The sequence below is a fragment of the Pan troglodytes genome, chromosome 5 (genome assembly GCF_028858775.2).
Source record: "Pan troglodytes isolate AG18354 chromosome 5, NHGRI_mPanTro3-v2.0_pri, whole genome shotgun sequence".
NCBI lineage: Eukaryota > Metazoa > Chordata > Mammalia > Primates > Hominidae > Pan > Pan troglodytes.
In genome coordinates this window covers 77,199,074-77,219,014 of record NC_072403.2, presented here as the reverse complement: position 1 = coordinate 77,219,014, position 19,941 = coordinate 77,199,074, and the positions used below count along the sequence as shown (strand labels likewise).

Here is a 19,941-nt window from a genome sequence, read left to right as displayed (position 1 = left end):
AAGGATAACCATAGAATTTTTACCGGGAAGCTTGGTTGCTATTAACTGAGATGGGAACTGATGTTCATTAAAATTAAAACACATTCCCATAATCACACTTTAAGTACCAGAGCAAAGATTCGAATTCAGTTCTTCCTAATGCTCCAATATTTTGGGGTTGGTGAGCTGATTAATGTCTACTAGTGTGCTTACTTATTTAAAAGTCCCCCTTTTAAGCTATAAGCTCCTCAGTGACAGAGACTTGGTGATATCTGATATCTAGTCGTAGGAACCAGAGGCACATGAATAATGCTTTTTTGAGAACATTTGTAACAAGATATGACAAGTCTACCAGGCCCCATGTTTCCCGTCACCCTTGGCTGATTCACCAATTTTTTTCTTTAAGGCAGCTATAGATGCTTTCTATAGTGTTGGTTTTGAATTCTGCTATGGAAGTACAATGGTCATTTCAGAGGCCTGCAAACTTTCCCCTTCTAAGGAAGTGTATGGGTGCAATTACGAACATATGTTAACGGAAATAAAACACATGCTAATTATTTCCCTACACGCAAAACCGTCTTGATGGAACCATCAACAGCCTTTATTTATTTGAGGAAATCTAGCGAAAGAATATCTCATCAGCTATCTCATAACATTCTGTATTTGATTACCAGTTGAAATACTCCAAACTCCACACTAGTTTTTTTCTAATTTTTTTAACCCTATAGGTTTTAATACCATGCAATTCTCAACCTCTGCATGACCTTTTTCTCCTTGTAAACAATTAGGAGCCATCTGGTTCCATGGATTTCCCGATCCTCCTGAGAATTTAAACTTAACACACCAAAAGGTTTGATTCGCCCAAGGACTACTATTACATTATTCACCTGGTTTTCTAGTCTTGGATCTTAAACAATATCTTCCTTAGAAAATCAGAAGAAATTTTCTCTTCATACTTCATATAATCCTCTTGCTCTATGTATAATACTAAGCTTTGAGGACCTCCTCAAAGCTATCTTGAAATGATTTACCAAAATATTTGCCAACTTGCCTCTTTCTATGGCAACATATAACTCAAACTGTATCACTTTGTCAATCCCAGTTTTTCTAAGTACCTGTCAAAAAAATTCAAAGGAGTTGGAGTTAGATAGAAAAGGAAACAGATTCCCCTTGGCACCTGTTTGTGCAATGTTGAGCTATGTCTGGGTACCCACTTCAATCTGAAACATTTGCATTCCTGATAAATAGGGGGAATTTTTTCTGAGAAGGCTAATGAAAACAGAGATCTTTCTCACTCAAGATACTAATCAACTTAAAACACCCTGGCTCAAATCCCTTTCTGATAAACACCAAGATCTTATTATGTAATAAAGTTTATTGATATAGTATTAAATGGCCCATTGAGATGTAGCCTAAGGAAAATTTCTTGGAGATTTTTATTATGGCATATCTGGTAAGAAAGTTGTTTTAAACTTGTCAGGCAAGACATTATCTAAAAGGCTCTTTATTCAGCCTGAGGCAGTGGCTCACGCCTGTAATTCTAGCACTTTGGGAGGCCAAGGCAGGTGGATCACCTGAGGTCAGGAGTTCAAGACCAGCCTGGCCAACAAGTGAAACCCTGTCTCTAATAAAAATACAAAAAATTAGCTGGGCGTGGTGGGATGTGCCTGTAGTCTGTCCCAACTGCTAGGGAGGCTGAGGCAGAAGAATCGCTTGAACCCGGGAGGTGGAGGCTGCAGTGAGCTGAGATCACACCACTGCACTCCAGCCTGGATGACAGTGAGACATCATCTCGAATAAATAAATAAATAAATAAAAATAAAAGGCTCTTTATTCAGTAAACACACTTATACACACATAGAAGTGGGAGAGTGCGGGAGAGAGAAGAAAACTTCCAAAGTTACCTAGGTTTTTGCTTGACAAGATTAGATACTATAATGCTCCTCGTTCTTATGATTTTTACTCCCCAAAATGAGGGGATAACAACTGAATTTTTCTCGTACACGCTAAAGCCACAGTCTCAGAAAAACATATCCCACAATTTAAAGGAAGAGTGCTGATGATGGGTACAGAGGAGGAATTATCTTTCATACAATGCATTAAGATATTCCAAGTGATTTATGGATGTATTTGAGAATTAACGGATTGAAGCTCGTGAAAACTGCTAAGAGAAACTGAAAATGGAAACATTAGTTGTTCACATTAAATCTAAACATGTTTAGAGCAAGTTTAGGGACTGTCACTTCTCAATGTGATAGAATAACTGGTACCAAATCTGTCTCTCTGATGTAAACAGCTAGGAAATTGGACAAAATACATGAGACAGCTGTTTTCAGACGTTAGAAAACAGACACAGCACAGAAGTGTGAGTCTTCAGAACAGGAAAAGAAATGAGGTAAGCCCTATAACCAACATGGCTTTCTGGATGTAGGCACTTCCAAGACTGCAGTAAGAGAGGAGGAACCATGACAAGGCAGATCCAACTTACTGAATTTAATAGACAGAGATCAGAGTTAAAGGAGCTAAAAGAGCTGAAATGTGAGGCACAGAGAGAAAGAACTCCAGAAATCTATACAGGCAGCTATCCTGAGTCCTTCATTGAATATTAGGCTACATATGCATGAAATGAAACTCTATGAGGCCAGGCAAAAACAGCTACTGGGATTTGTGAGCTGGGGGTTGAGTTGCAGCCAGCCAGAATGGAGGCATTGCTGACCACCCTGAATATTTCCTCGAGCCTCCTGAAGAGGCGTGCTTCAAAAGGATAATTAAATTAGCCCTAAAGAAAAACTTACTCTAGACGCATACTCCCAAACTTAAAAATACGCTTAAAAAGGATCAGGTTGAATGGTAAGTAACTGAACTCCCTGGCAAAACAAAATTCGGCTTTCCAGAGGAAGACTACAAAATCTAGACTTTCTTTTTTTTTTTTTTTTTTTTGAGACGGACTCTTGCTCTGCTGCCCAGGCTGGAGTGCAGTGGCACGATCTCAGCTCACTGCAACCTCCGCCTCCCAGGTTCACGCCATTCTCCTGCCTCAGCCTCCCAAGTAGCTGGGACTACAGGCACCCACCACCACGCCTGGCTAATTTCTTTCTTTCTTTCTTTTTTTTTTTTTTTTCCTACATCGCTTGTATTTAAAACACAAACAAGTATTTCTCTTTCTGTAAGGGCAAATGGTTCAAATAATGCGGAACACGAAACATTGACTAATACAAGTTTATTTTTTAAAAAAGCAAAAGAATAAAGAATATATACAAAAGGGACCTGGAATCTGTAAGCTGATTCCAAAAGCGAAATAAGTAGAAAATCCGTGGTGAAACCTGAACATTCTACCCCTGCTTTGGAGAAGGGCTATCATACAACATTCAGTCAGCTGAAGATGGATTGCTAGAGGTGTGTCGATACATAAATTTCAAGTCATTTTTGCTTGTGCAGAATCATCCCAATCTTAACAAGACTGAATGGGCAGTCCTGTGGCTTTCTTCCTTTTCCATATTCCCAACAAGGCTACGTGAAGTTCAACTCTTGATGAGCCGCTTACAACAGCAGTTCCTTAGGAGCCAACATGACAGGTGGGTCAGATTTCCCTATGAGAAACAAAACTGGCCACCTACAGCAAAATATCAAAATGGGTAAATCCTTCCTTCCTCTTCCTTCTGATTATATACAACATATCTCCTTTCAAGACTATTATTTCCGTCATGCTTATTCCTTCACAAATCTAAACCTTGAGGTGATATGAAGGAAACCAACATCAAGAAAAGAAAACTCAATTCAGAAATGAAGAAAACTGGCAGGTATACAATACACCCCCAGAGCATCTCAATATCCCTGGCACAGTACAATTCGGTGTACTGCTACAGCCCATAGATAAATATTGGCAGCTTGAATAAGCTCATTTTTTCCCTCAGGTGGTTAAAGGCCACCACATAAATACTGGGCAACAGGGGTTTGTTGGGAGAATTAGAAATAAAAAATTAACCAAATTTTGTCCCTGTGTTAATTCAATGCCAGCAAGGAGGCAAGTACTGAAGAAGAAAAGGGACAATTTTCATACGAAAAAAGAATTCCTCTAATCATGTCACCATCTCATATAATGAATCCAGGGAATCCCAGAAATAGAAAATTAGTTTCAGGGGACCCCTGAGGCACTTTAAAGCCTTTTAAAAAATTACAGTAATAATAAATTAGATATTGCTCTTCAGAGGCCAACAGAGCAGCAGAAGCATCAAGATCAGGTCCAAAGAGTTATGCCCACATTACAGGCTTCCTGAGCTGCTCAGCCCTCTTTAAAGCTTAGTTGAATCTCTAAATACCTTTACAAAGACATACAATTTAACACAGACTGAGTGGGTATTTTTGTTTAGTGGTAGCATAAAATTTGGTCCTTAATGGTAGCAGCTGTCTTCATCCATTTCAAACTCAGGTAATATTAAGTACATCAAGACAATACATAAAGAATACAACAAAGGAGAAAAAAGCCAAAACTGACAAACACCTCAAGGAGTCACTAAGTTTGCTTGCACCCTTTCACTTGATCTCCCTCTCAGTCTCTTTTTTGTGGAGAGAAGGGTATGACAGAACTTTTTTCTCAAAAGATGATAAACAATGGCATCAAATGGACAAAATGGTTATAAAGTAACTTTAAAAATCTGACCCCAAGGAATCCAGGACACATACAGATAATTCAGAGGTATACTTCTGATTTGGGGCAAATTCTAGACTAAAGAAATGATCGTCTCAGGTAAATGTTACAATAGATGAAACTAAGTCCAGTTTTTTGGCGGTTTTTTTTTTAAAGTGTCCTCACTACCACCTTCAGCTATCAATCATTTCTCATAGCTCAAGCGGAAGGTCATCTTCATCTTTCCCAGGATCCAGGTCAACCTCAGCTTCCCATTTGCCTCCTGAAATCTCCCACGTTAGTTTCTCAAAATCATCCTCCACAGAGAGTGGGGGCTTTCCTGTTGAGGCAGAGCTGAGTCGGCGAGTTTTCATGCTCATTTGGGATGAGGAAGGGCCAGACGCCTCCGGGGGTGAGGAATCTGAAGAGGACTGGGTTGGAGGCAGCACAAGACTGTCTCTAACCAAACACCGCATATTCTCACTCATAGGTGGGAATTGAGCAATGCGATCCCATGGACACAGGAAGGGGAATATCACACTCTGGGGACTGTGGTGGGGTGGGGGGAGGGGGGAGGGATAGCACTGGGAGATATACCTACTGCTAGATGACGAGTTAGTGGGTGCAGCGCACCAGCATGGCACATGTATACAGATGTAACTAACCTGCACAATGTGCACGTGTACCCTAAAACTTACAGTATATTAAAAAAAAAAGAAAGAAAGAAAAGAAAAAGAAAAAGAAAAAGAAAAAAAGACTGTCTCTAGGATTTTCTGCTTCAGGCACAGTGACTGATTTGTCCTCAGAGACAAGCAGGACAACAGCATCCACAGCTGCCTTTTTGGCTGGGGGTTCCTGTAGGACGCTGCTGGAGCTGAGTGGCTTCACAGCGGCAGTGACAGCAAGGTGCATCTCCACTGCCTTACGTTTTGGGGCCAATTTGGGGGATGACACAACTTTAACCACAGATTGCTTCACGTTCACTTTGGGTTTAGCTTCACCCCTTTTTTCCAAGGTCTGTGCTGCCCATTTCACATTCAATAATGAGTCTGCAATCCCTGAGGTTTCTACCTCCACCTTCTGGGATGACTTTGTGGGAAGCTGCTTGGTCAGGTGCCATGTGATTCCTGGCACAGCAGTGAGCACTGGTTTCTCTGCCACTCGGGTATTGCAAGAGGCTACATCTCCCCGAAGAGGTGTCCAGACTGATTTTTCCCTCTCCTGCTGTTTCCGCATGCGCATCTCTCTCATGGTCGCACATCTCTTGACTTGAATTTTACTGATGTCAACTCCTGTGGTCTCAACTGAAGCCTCTGTAGCTTCCATTCTAATACGGCTCTGAAAATCAACTTCATTTCCTTCCTGAAGTATCTTCTCTTCTTTCCTCCATGTTCTTTGCGTGACTCGCAGCAGCAACCTTGCCCCCGGAGTGGCCTCATGTTGAGACGGGGAGCTGGTGCTGCTCTCAGAGCTCTGCTGCACCCTCCGTGCCTTCTCCAGTTTAATTTCTTCCAGCGTCTTCATGTGCACCTCCTGCATGGACTTTGTTTTACCTGCAGGCTCCTCTGATTGTCCTTTGCTGGCAACAATGGGTGGCAAAACTACTGTTTTTTTAATTTCACTATCAGTCTTCAGCTTCATGCAAGTTGTATCCTTTTTGCTTTTTTGTCTCTCTGCTTCCTGCTGCCTATGTTCTTCTTCAGCCAGGACCTCAGAGAAGGTTTTGATACGGAGAGTGGAGGAGCTTCTTGCTCCTGAAGTAGAATCATCAGTTTTTGAAGGTCCTTCTGTCTTGAGTTTAGTTTGCGATTCCCCATGTTTCTGACTGGCTCTTTCAAGAAGCATTTCTTCTAATGTCTTCACATGGATCTCACCAACTTTATTAACTTTATCTGTTGCGTCCTCATTATTTGGATCAGCTGACATGCCTAATCGCTCCTTAAGAGACTTGGAAACTTGAGCTGTCTTTGGTGTTTCGTCAGTGTTAGTTTCCGGAGCTTCAACTTTCTTCCCTAGCCTCTGTGCCAGGCTACGCTTTAATGGAGGATCACTGTCAGCGCCTGCCGAAAATTTTCGTTTCCCCAGTCTCTCAGTAAGACCCAATCTAACCAAGGGTTCTTCTCCTTGTTTGGTGGAGAGAGTTACTGTCTTCACCACAGTCCTGACATTTTCTTTTTCAGGACCTGGAACAGGCTCAGGGTGGAGCAAAAGACTGGAAACTCCTGAAGAACCCTCACCTTGCTTCTTAGATTTTTCCTTCATTTTCTCTGACTTAATTTCCTCAAGAGTTTTTATTCCAAAATGCAAACATTCACCTTGCTTTATATTGACTGCAGGTTTCCGGACAGAAGTCACTCGTAATCCATTGTGAACTTCAGGAGTTGGTTGCAGGGTAGGTGTTTTGGCTTCATCAGGAAACTGATCATCATCATCTTCATCATCATCTGCAGCATTAATTACAACTGGTGGATGCTTGGGGCTAGGAACATTTTCGGAACTTTCTACTTTCATAACGCTCCGCAGCTGAGGGGAAGGATTGGACTGGACAGACAATTTGTTCTGCTGAACTGAAAGTTGGCTAGCCTTCACTTCCTCTTCTGGTGACTCAGGCACAGTTGTGCTCGGAGGTAGGAAAAGGCCATCAACATATCGTCCTCTATTGTGATGGAAAGCGCAGTTTAATTTTTGACATCCTGTTGGCTGATTTTCCCAATAACAAGGAATTTCACTGCGTTTTTTATCAATCTCCATGTGCCGAAACCTGCACACCCGTCGAAAACAGCGCCCTTCTCGCCATAATGTGCAAACAATTTCATTTCCTAGTGCAGCTTCACAGTGACGGAATGGGCAGCTGTCACCTTTGGTACATGTAGAATAGAAAAAAAAATAGCAGTCTTCTCCTTGATTAGGCATGCTGGGTAGATTCTTAGATCAGAAGTGGCTTCTTGAAACAAGCCACTGCTTCCTCAAAGCAAGGACAAGGCTCCAAGTCCTCGTGAAATGGGTTTAATCTTCCAAATGACAACTTGATCACAGAAATTGTCTTTAAACTGTAATCATTAGCTGGTTGCTCTCAACAGGAACGTCTGTGTCTTCACTGAGTTCCAATCTATTACGCCTGTAGGTCGAACCAACACTCAATCCATGAATTAATAATAATGAGGCAGAAAAAATTTTCCTCCTCACATTGCCAAGAAAACCTCTCAGCCACAATTCAAACACAGCATGTGTTTTTAAAACATCTCCCAACTACTGGGAGATTAAGTCCATTCAAATAACCTTTGTCAGACTGGAGACAGCTAGGGTTAGTTATCTCCTCAAAAACAAAACAAAACAAACAAAAAAAAAAACAAAAAAAAGAGTTCATTTAAAGATGAACTTGAGAGTCAAAGGATCATGAAAAAAATCCATCTTCCATAGCTGAACAATATAATCTGAAAAACAAAAAAAAACATCAGTTTTTCAGTAAGATCCAATTTCTGGTCTTCAAGATTTCTTCACACTTAATACTAGTCAATTTTCCAGGAATTTTTTGGGCAGGGAATATCCCCAAATCCTAAAAAGCATCGCTATCTCTAGTTCCACAGCCTCCTTCTCAAGGTCCAGAACCAAGGCCTGGAAGATGTCAACACTATAGGCCTTCCCCACAGGAATCCGCACCGATTATGGGAGTTTAGGGGTGTTCTTCATTACGGTTTCACCAATCCTACAAGGAGTACGGAAGTGTCCCTGTTGCTCTTGACTCCCACGCTGAGGGCCAGGGGTGGGAGTGTAATGAGGGTGGGGAATGGGTGTAGGATACCGGAATAAGGTCGGTGGCTTTCTGTATGTGGAGTTTGAGACAAGCTCCAAAGTCGTGGGACCCGAACCGATGACACTATCCCCGACTCCCGCTTGCTGCCACGTCTTTCTTCTTGCTTGGCCGCTGCCGTCCGTCGTCCTCCCAGCAGCAGCAGCACTCGCAGAAAACCAAGACTGCCAGCGTCAAAGATGGCGCCCGGCTACAGGCTCCGCTCTAAGGCCCGGCCGGTAAAAGTGCCAGCACGACGCAGGGCGCGAGGGTTCTGGAAGACGTAGTTCCTCTATGACGCGATGCCTAAGATCTAATTTCTTATATCTTTGGTAGAGACGGGGTTTCACCGTGTTAGCCAGGATGGTCTCCATCTCCTGACCTCGTGATCTGCCCGCCTCCGCCTCCCAAAGTTCTGGGATTACAGGCATGAGTTACCACGCCCAGCCCCAAATCTAGACTTTCAATAAAATATTTACAATGTCTAACATCCTAACAAAAATTATTTAAAATGCAAAGGATCAGGAAAGACTAGAACCACCAAACTAAGTTGGTAGCAGAGGGGAAGCCACTAAATAAGCCGAATACTCGAAAGACAGGCATTGTACTCATCAGTCATTCCTGAGGGTGGGACCATGGTAAAGCTGAAAATCAAAGAATTGGTTGAAAGCTTTATGAGCACACAGTTAAACTCCTGAATTCTCTCTTTTATCTGTGTGAACAGCCTGTTCCATTCTTGAGCAATACACAGAGCCCAGGGATGTGGTGCAATACTACAGAGGAGAAATTAAGTAAAAATCTACTCCCAAAACAAAGGTAACAAGGTATTTTTCCCTATTCTGCTCTAAAAATGTGGGTGGTCAGGCCACTTCCCCTGACTGTCACTGAGTGGATGTAGGTTAAAGAATATAGACTCTGAGAGAATTAGAGAGTTCTTAAACAAATCAGCCAGGTCTCTTTGATCACAGTGCAATAAAGTCTCTAGAAAACCACTCACAATGAATACATGGAATTTCAAACCATATTTTTTGGTGATTTATTTTTCAATATAAGTGGAGAGTCAAGCATAACCATGTAAGTTAAGAAATTCTCTAACTTCACAGCCAGAGACCAAAGTCAGTTGGAAGGTGGGGAGAAAATTCAGAGGAAATACAAAGAAGAGATGCATGTTAAACTTTTGAAAAAAACTCCAAAACTTAAGACTACTGCCCTCAAAGTAATAAGAAAAAGGTAGAAAAAATAGTTTTCAGATCTACAATATGTGAACATTTTTAGTTCTAAGAGGTCTAACCTAAAAATAATATACTTCGCTTAAAATAGGAAGTCAAGTAAGGAAAAGATGAGGAATTCAGGAAACTGAGGATCCAAACCAGAAGACAGGCGGTAAAGCTTCCCAGGATGAAGGTGAAGAGTCATCCCAGAAAACACTATGAAGTGAGCCTGTGGATCTACCCATTCAGAAGAGGCATTTCTAAGGACAAAAAGACTGAGGCTGAGAGAATATCCAATGTATTTTGCATATTGAGGGACATGGGGAAGTAATGATGACTGGGTGCTTAGAATAAGTAAACAAAACTAAAAATATAGTGATTAAAAACTGCCAGGAAAACAAAAATGTTCTGTAAAAGTAAATGCATACGACCTCTTTCAGCTACAAATGATATCACTAAACACATAATTATATAAAATGAATGTTAATTTATTACAAAATTAACCTAATTTTATATTGGGAGAATGATATAAGGGCTTGGTGTGTTTATCTGTGTGTCTGTGTGTGTGTGTGTGTGCGTGTGTGTGTGTGTTTTGGGGTAAGGAGCAGTGTAAGAAATGTAAATACTTCTCTTCCATAGGATGACATCAATGAATAATGTTTAAATGTGCTTTTTTATTAAGTAATAAATGTAAAATATTTTATTTGGAAATATTGAGATAAATGAAAACACAAAAATAGTTAAACATCTTAAAGTAGTTATATATAGGTGGCAGGATGTGTTAGAAATGGAAACGCACTGTAATATTTGACCCTCAGAAGACACTATAGTTATTCTATAAGAAATATTTGCATTATTATAGGAATATTTACATAGTATTTGATGAAAATATAAATTAAAATAAACCAGAATATTAAAACTTGGAAATAAATTTAAAACCAAAACGCCTGGCATTTCAGAAATTTTGGACTACTTCCAATGCATCAGAAGCGACACTTTCCTAAGAACATCCCAATGAGCTTTCAAACAATGGCCATTAGAAAGCAATAGATTGCCAAGTTGTTTTTTGGGGGGGTCAGGGGAAGGGTGTGGTGCAAAGGAAAAGGAAGTGTTGATATCTTATTTTCTTTTGTGCTAATTATAAAATTAGTGTTAAAAATATGTTATTTATTGTAGAAAAATTACTAAAAATAGGTTGTTATTAGGAAAACAAAAAGGTAAATGACCAGTAACTTTGCAAAAAAAGTGCAATTCATGAATTAAACACATAAAAATCATAGCAAAATAGGACAGATTTTCTAATCAGACTGGTAAATACTAAAACATTTTATGATATGCAGAACTCGCCAGTGTTTGGGAAGCCCAGCATTCTGAACATCAACCTTTATAGAGAGGGCTTTGATAAGAACTATTAAAATTAAACACTTGATTTCCTTTTGATCAGGGCCAATTTTGCAAGGGATTTATCCTATGGATCCTCTTTATAGAATCCACTGATATATTTATACAAGGACTTCCATTTCTGTATAAATATTAACACAACAAATTAAAACACATAGTAACTACAGTGCCTTCTGAGGGTGAAATATTATGGTACATTCATATAATAGAATATTTGCAACCTTTGAAAACAAAATGTGCTAATTTGGATTGGTATCTCAGACATATCATTAAATGGAAAGATAAAATTTCAGAGCATTATATATTACTAAGATATAATCATTTTTGAGAATTTAAATATATATATATAAAAATATGTATGTGTAGGTAGGTTTGTATTGTAGGTAGGTTGATATAGAAATGGTAATGCTAAACAATAAGGGAATGTGCCTAAGTTGTGTCAAAAATAAAATTTGAAAAATTCAAAAATTGGGAACAAGTAGGTTGTTGCTCTAACCACAACTCGTCAAATTTTAAAAAGACGAGTACACAAGAAAAAGTATTCTCTTGAGGACATTAAAGCTCAATAAAACAAACATCAAGAGGTCAATATAAAAATACATGAAATATAATGAAATATAAAAATAGGTCAATTACCATTTCAAATTTGCTATGGCCAAATGCAGATTCCTAGTTTCTACCCCAAATTTTCTCCTATTAAATCTTCCTCTTAATAAAAGGTGTCACTATCTCCACACAGCTCAGATTAGAGACTTAAGCAAGATCTTAATAGTTAAGTGGCAAACTCTCTTTCAATTAGTACAGTTTTTGTTTGTTATAGTATCTGAGCTAGTACTTCCATATTTCTCTTAATTTTCAAAAATATTCTCAATGCCGTAAGCTTCCCATATATAATTTAGAGTCTACCTCTTGATGCCTTTACTGAGATTTAATAAACTAGAGATTAGCTCAGGAAGAATTATAAAGATATGCCTTCGTATTCTTGTACAGGATATCCTGTTCATTTAGGAAGGAACTTTCTAAAATTTTCTTTTCATTTTCATGGAATAACAAACAGCATTATGACTAAAGCTTGCATAGTAGAGGCACAGAACTATGTAATAATCTTGGCATTATACATAGGGCCCCATGTAATCTACCACCCCAATCAGAACACTGTTAAAAGTGAAAGAGCACTATTAACAATTTACAAAGATACGGTTAAACAAGGCCTAGCACAGGCCAACAATTTTTTGCCATGTGGCAGTTGTTTTGAATTTACCTAGGTTTTTTTTTCTTTTTCTGTATGTGGAGGGAGAAGAGGAAAGGTATTGAAGGGAAGTAACTGTGTTCTATGATTTTATTTCAGGTAACTTTGTTGGAAGGGTGTTTGATATAGTAGGTAACAGTTACTTGCCCAGTAAAATATGCATTCAATACTCTTCTGTGAAATAGATGTGCAACTGAGAATTTTGCAGATGAGGAAAACAGGCACAAATATATTTGTTTAATACATGTTTGAAAAGAATTAAAACCAAAGTTTTCTCTCCAAGACCAGTGATTTGAACACATCAAAGCATCCACTACACTTCCTACCATTAATAATCTCAGTGATCCCTGACAAATTGCATTAAATGGCTAAGTTCTTTACAACTACAAGAAGAAAGGCTTGAACTAATTCACCTTTAACATTTTTGCTGGCTCCAAACACTTACCGTCATATACAGTTATAAGTGTAATGACTTAGGTTCAGTAGGTTAATTTGTATTAATAATAACAAGCAAAGTGATTTGACATTGCTTTTCTCAGCCCATTGACATATTTATATGCTAATGTTAAGTGCCCTTTGAATGCTTGGTAAAGAATTCTTGAAAATCATGATACTTTAATTTTTTTTCATCTTTTGCTTTCTTTTTCAATTATGTATGTATATAAAATATTCAAAGAAATGCATATGGATATATTATATAATGTATTATTATATTAAAATGATCTAAGAATTTATATTAATAACTTATAACTATGCCTAGATATAGAGGAACCCAAGAAAAGTTGTTCAATGTATAATGATCAAATAAATTAGGCCTTGAACAGATGTGTGTGTGTTTCTGTGCACATCTGTATTTGAAAGGAAGAAAAAAGTGAAAAATCTTTGTGTCTCTAACTCCAGAAAAATATCCCCACTTTTGTTGATAGCCAACATAGTTCTCAGCATTAAACCTAAAACATATTTAAAATACATTTACATAAATTGCAGACTATTTCACAATTGTCTTCACTTACAAGAAAACTATGTAAAAAACTACTAGAAAAATATATTGGATAAATTGAAATTACTATGGGAAAATCTCGTCAAAATTTGCAAATTCATTAAAAGTGTATCTAAAAAACTAAAATAATGAATGCATGAATTATGTTCATGTATTCAAGAGTACAGATATTTTAAAATTCAAAATATTATAGATTTAAAGAATAATATAAGAATACCTGGCATTGCCTTACAGCTACATCTTAAATAATTGCACTGAGTGACAAACTGAGTTTGAATAATCTTATATATATGTATATATATATAGTTGTTACAAAAGTAATTGTGATTTTTTTCCATTACTTTCAATGACAAAAACCGCCATTACTTTTGCACCAACCTAATAATATATGAATACACACACACACACACACACACACACACATTAGCATAGGCAGAGTTCATGATGTTATCCCAGCTAACATAGCAATTAAGTGGCAGAATATGTTTTTGAGACTAGATATATTCAGCACCAAAGTTATTTTCACTCATAATTCTGCACAGTAATCAAAAGTAATTTTGCCAAGAATGGACACTTTATGAAAATATTTTTTAAATGCACCCCACAACTATCTTCATTAAATATTTATTTCTGTGTTTTTAAATAAATGTGTGATTTAAATACTTAAATATATCAAAATAAAGTATATGACTAATTGGGTTTTTCATTTTTCTGTGTTTCAGATGCAGCTGTTCTCTTAGTTACATTGGCAGATTGTGTGTTGTCAATGTTGACTATTGCTTAGGGAACCAGAGTATATCAGTGCATAGCCTCTGCCTGGCCCTTTCGCACAATTGTAACTGTAGCGGTCTGCAAAGATACGAAAGGAACATCTGTGAGATAGATACTGAAGACTGCAAATCTGCGTCCTGCAAAAATGGAACAACTAGTACACATTTAAGGGGATATTTCTTCTGCAAGTGTGTCCCAGGATTTAAAGGCAAGTTTTTTTTTTTCCTGATAAATTAAATTTTCTAGTAAATAATGTTGTTAATATATTTATTTGATATATCTCAAATGTGTCTATTGATTGGTATTGTTGTCTCATTTCTTATTTGGCAAAGTAAAAAAAAAATGCATTCACTTGAATAATAGGATTGCTTCTTTGGGCAATTTAATCTGACTACACAGCCTTGCTCATGCAAATAAGACTAATAAGGTCAGGCTGAAGCATTGGGAATATGATGGTATATGTCAAAGGTCTGAAGGGAAAAGCAGGCAGCCATAAGCTCCAAATAATTTTGCCTAAACAGCTTAGTACTGCATTTCAACCTTTTGTTTGGCTGCATAAGCACATGGAGTGACAATTTTTTCTAGTTTAAGAATAAAATTTGGTTTCAGTATTGTCTAGGTCAGTTTGATGCCGTGACGTTAATAACATTTAAGAAAAAGTGAAGTCACAAACATACTATTTTCTCTGTACAGTCATAGAGAACAAGATTCAGTGTAGTAATAAGGCAGCTTTTAAGGTTAAATATCAGAAATTAAGCATTCAAATTTAATTACTTGACATTTTTCTGATTGGTCTTACATTGATATAATTATTTATAGTAATTTCAAACTTATTATGATTACCTTATAAAATCAGAACAGTGGCCATACAGAAAAACAATTACATTATCACTTATAAAACAACATTTTTTAAGTTTTGTCCAGTTGGATATTCCATTTTATTAAGCAGACCCAATTCGAAAAGTTATTTGGATTTTCATCGTAACATGAAAAATATTTTCCCTGCTTGGTATTTAAAGTAATATGTTGAAGGTTTTGGAAGCAATTTAAAGATAAATTCCAAAAATGGAAATGGTGATATCATTGGAATAAATGTATAGCCATCCAGATTAGCTATTTTAAGGCAAAAATAAATTTGAGCGCAAAAATTCTGGTAAGCTTACTAAAAAGTTGGTCATATTACTTCACATTCAAACATATTCTAAGTAAAAATAAAATTGCATAAATGTGCTAGCATTGTTAAAATATAGGTGTCTGTCTTAGAAAATAGATATATATCATTTCTTTAACAATCTTCCAAATATCAGTAAATATATAGTTAAGTAGTAATTTTACATAAAAGAAAGAATGAATTTAACTCTGCATAATGCCATTACTAATAGAATATGTAATTTGCCATAATCCTTTTGCATGGCTAAATACATATGTGTATTTGCAAACATGATCAATGAATCATCTATTATTTTATATATCAACTCTATATTGGTTGTACATTATATGATCATTAAATATATATTGTATATAAACTATATAGTTTTACCACATATATACATAATACTTATTACTGGAATATAATATAAAATTGGTATGGCCTACTTCTCCAGGTGGGGTTAAACGCTATTATGTTTCTTTCACTTTTCAAATTAAACCCAACACAAGCTTCACAGGCCCATATTATAAGCAAGGCCCGTATTTTCTATTGTGTCTTTTTCTTTCCACTGAATTATAAAAAATCCTCTGGCTTTCCTCAGTTCAGTCCTACTTCTAAACTCTTCACACGGTGAGAAGTAAAGGAACTGATCTGCCTAAACTTTCCCAGGGATGCAGAGTTAATCCCACTAAAAGTGGAATCTTTTGGGGGCAGTTTAAAGTAGATGCCCCTCTTTCTCTCCAGCCCCCTTCTCTTCCTCTATCTGGTTCCTTCTGTTAGTTGTATCTCCCTTCATCTTGAATTCTTCCCATCTGATTTCTCCGTTTCCACCTGGTTTCTCTCCCCATCATATGATCCTCCTCCTTCCCTTTCTCCCTTTCCATTTGATTTCTCCTTGCTGTCTCTTCTCCCCCCTCCATTTGCTTTCTCTCCCTCCATCTCCAAACTCATGTGCTTTCTGAAGGCATTTGTTAACATTTTAAAAACAACGTAACCATGGCTTTTATATCAAGTATAATCACCTTTTATTTCCCTGATCCCCATCACATTTTTGGAAGTTTTAGCCTTACGGTCAAATTTCCAGATTAAATGTCAGTCTCTGTATCTCCAGCCCAGAGGATCACAAACGTTAGGTTAGTAGAATCACCTGGAGGTCTTGTTACAACACCAGTTATTGGCCCCACGTTAGGAGTTTCTCAGTTGGTAGCTCTAGCGTCCAGTATGTCGGGGGTGATCCTTACACTGCTGATCTGTGAACCACTTTAAGAAAACTGTTCTAAACCCAGTAAATTATGTTAATGAAGAGGAGTTGTATGGATCCTAAGATGTAAAATTCACTTCTGAGTGTGAACTACCATGAAACACAGCATGAGGAAAGCAGCTAGTCCAATCTTCTCTGCAGAAAACCACTAATCTCTGGAGTTCTTGAAGAAGCTGATACATTCATTTGGTACGGCCATATGCTTGAGTGAATCCTACAGGATTTAAAACTGATTCCAATCAATTTTCTGAAACTCTCCAAAGATTTTTAAGTCTGGAAATAATTTCAAAGAATGTGTTTTTTCAGGTTATAACCTTTTTGCAATTCCAGTATTATTTATGTCTATAATATTTTAGTAATGAAATCAAAATTGATTTTTTTTTTTTAGTTGATATTCTTCCCTCATCCTTTTGACACTTTCAGCACTACTATTCTCTAAAATTTTTTCATGGTCAAAACAAGACCATGCAAGTTTATCGTCCTTCTTGATTTGAGTAACCATCTTCTCATCTTACTTTTCTTATAATTGTCTTGATTACCAGAGAAGTCTAGAAAGTTCTCCTTTAACCAATAGGAGGATTCAAGTTCTTAGACAATATCAAGCCCAGCCGTTTCCTGTTTGAGATGAGACTGAGATAAGCCTTACTGATAGATTTGCTAGTTTTCATCTAATTTCCATGAGGCTGCTATCCTAAAGCAAACTCCTTTTCTGATACAATCTTATATATTATAAATTTGACTTGCAAATCTTTATGACTCTATTCTCCAAAATGCCAACCAGACAACTTTATTCTATTTTTAGGTCTAAGTTACCGTGGCAACACAAAACTGTTTAAATTCCAGGATTAATTTTTTTTCCATAGGCCCCTTTCCTTCCTTGTCTGCTAACTTTTATTTCTGTAGAAGTGTACTAGTATGTTTCAACCACGTTTGCATTTCAGCTGGAACCTAGCTCCCACTGTACAGTGCCAATTATTGATGCCTAATTTTCACTGTTGTACTATATTCCTTCAGGTTATAATTTCATTTTCCCCAAAGCAGTCTACAAGTACCTAAAGGGGGTACTTTATATACAAAGGAGTTATATACAAAGAGAGAAACTTCTAGGTGCCTTCGTACTTCTAGAACACTCACTGGAGTGATCACACTGCCCAAGACTATCTCGTCCACATTAGAATTGAACTACTTCATGTTGGGTGTTCAAAACTGACCCAGTTAGTAAGACTTTTACCCTTGATTGCTTCCTTCCACATTCCAGTCTCTATACTTTGAATAGACATTTAATTAACCTAGCCGTTATAATCACCAATTCTGTTAAGACCTCATGGATAGTTTTACAGAAAACAAATTTATAGTGTAGCCTATTTTGTGTTCTGATCTTTTAAAAACACCAATGCACAAATAACATTGATTTTATATCTTATGTAATTGCTTTTATTTTGTATATATTTTCTTTTGTAATTTATGCCTAAGAGGAGAAAGTAGGAGATATTATATAAGCCTGTTGCTTGTATTTATGGTTTTCCCCAAAATTCGCCATGATATTGTAGTCTTCCTTCAGAAAATATTTTGTTTTTAGTCACTGGGGTTGTGCCTTAAATTCACTATTTTTTTTGTTGGTATCACTTATCCCAGTATATTCTGTCTCTCATGGAGCTGCATGTACATCCCTCTCTTCATAAAAATTCCATTAACCTTTTGTATCTGCTCAGGGCTTTCAAGACATATTGTAGGATCACGTCAAGCTCAATTTCATCACTCTGCACTATATTCTGACATACTGGCTCTTAAACCACTCAGCTAGTGGCTTAAGATCTTTGATGTAGGTAGAAGCAGGATCCTACTCTTTCGATGTACTGAGAATTTAGTTCTTCATGAAAATGAGCCTCATCTTCGAAGCAACATAACTCTTTTAGTAGACTCCCAAGATGAGTCTCCACAGAGCTGATCTGTCTCTAGGAGTATTCATTCCTAAATTCCCAGAGATGAGCTCCTGGAGCATTTTCCTTTAGTTTTTGTCAACTTCCTACCCATTCATGTCATGGAAAGAACAACCTCCCTTATGAAAGGTTAACAGTGGATTTCATGTACATATGTTTATAACCTCCTTTTTTTAAAATAACACATGAATGTTGACCATCAGTGTATATCAATAAGATAAATATACAACCTCACTTTTTATGGCTTTGAAGTATTTATGTAAATGCATGCACCTAACTTGAAGAAAATTGCTGAATCAAAAAAAGCATGTGAGTGGTTGTTGATTTGGTACAACCAAATTCTCTGTCCTCATTTACACTTCAAACAACAGTGTGTAGGAGGACCATTTGGTTTACACATTCACTATGCCAATTATTAATCACTATGGTTTTGACTTTCCTCCACTCTTATGTATCAGATTGTATCTCATTTTGATTTTCACTTCTTGCAGCAGCAAAAAAACATTGAGTGCTTACAATGTGAAATTTTTACAGGCTCTTTACCATGTTTTCCTGAGAAGTGTATCTTACTTAGTTGCTATAGTTCTTTATAATTTAAAGATACAACTTTTCTTATTATTTCTAGAGAGAATTACATCTGCAAATAAAGGTAGTTTTTATTTTCTTTTTATTATTTACTGAACTAATATTATGTTGTTGTTTAATACCATTTGATCAAATTTCTAAGACAAAGTACAATATTAATGGTGAGAGTAAACACCCATTTTTTTCTTCCTGAATTTCAAAGGACTTTAGATTTTGCTATCATTAAACATGGTGATGGCTTGATATTAAGGAGATGATAAATAAGATGATATCATTTCTAATTAAAACACATTAAATAGGAATAGAAGAGGAAGTAATAATTTAGCACAACAGCTGTTTAATAAACTGATATTTTACTTTCATAATTTTTAAAGATTTTGCAAATTGCACACACTGATGCACTAACAATTTTGGTCTTTTAGATGCGTTCATTAGAAGTTTTGTTTATGGCCTTACAATCTTGTGCTGACTTTATACAAAGATATGGAAAGTACTTCTGACTCTAAACTCTAAAATGTTTTAAATAAAGTGAGATGAATCATAATGGTTACAAACATTTTAAAAATTCCTTAGGATTTGCTAAGAATTTGCTAATGTATATTACTGGAGTTACTTATAATATTCACATTTAAAAGTATAATTGTCATAGAATAACAATTCAATGATATGCAAAATTCTAGCTGTTCCAATCAAAAACTAATAAAACATGAGAAAAAATATAGACATAAAATCAAAATCAATTTTTTTCATCTTTTGTATTTTCTCTTATAATAGTTAGATTTTTCTACATATCATTGTTATTTTCAAGAACTTATTTTCATAGATTTATTCTCAAGGTTTTCTCTGATTTTTGTTTAATACTTTATATGTTTAATGATAGAGTCCTTTCTCCATCTTTACTAAACTTTACAATGCTTTGTTCTTTGTGTTCTTTAATTTTTGATGTTTTGTTAACCCTTAGTCAATTTTTTATTCTG

General features: G+C 36.6%; 2 protein-coding genes across 3 annotated transcripts in view; one reads left to right on the top strand and one right to left on the bottom strand.

Moving 5' to 3' along the window:
• The window catches only part of LOC472247 (eyes shut homolog), a 559,821-nt gene extending 545,547 nt beyond the window's left edge, over nt 1-14,274 (top strand). The window contains exon 13 of the mRNA XM_054685976.2: nt 13,980-14,274. Within this exon, the coding sequence (XP_054541951.1) occupies nt 13,980-14,265 (286 nt within the window). The 3' untranslated portion in view covers nt 14,266-14,274. The remainder of the gene's footprint in view (nt 1-13,979) is intronic.
• LOC129144283 (zinc finger CCCH domain-containing protein 11C-like) lies at nt 3,185-9,027 on the bottom strand. 2 transcript variants are annotated; one of them, XM_054685974.1, is made up of 2 exons: nt 8,409-9,027; nt 3,185-8,040 (listed from the first exon to the last, which is right to left on the bottom strand). In XM_054685974.1, exon 2 carries the CDS (start codon nt 7,517-7,519, stop codon nt 5,294-5,296), a length of 2,226 nt encoding a protein of 741 aa, XP_054541949.1. In that variant the 5' UTR covers nt 7,520-8,040; nt 8,409-9,027; the 3' UTR covers nt 3,185-5,293. The 2 variants fall into 2 exon arrangements, with proteins under 2 accessions (XP_054541949.1, XP_054541950.1); XM_054685975.2 differs by having other exon boundaries at nt 3,185-7,724; nt 8,108-8,659.
• Nucleotides 14,275-19,941: the final 5,667 nt, after the last annotated feature.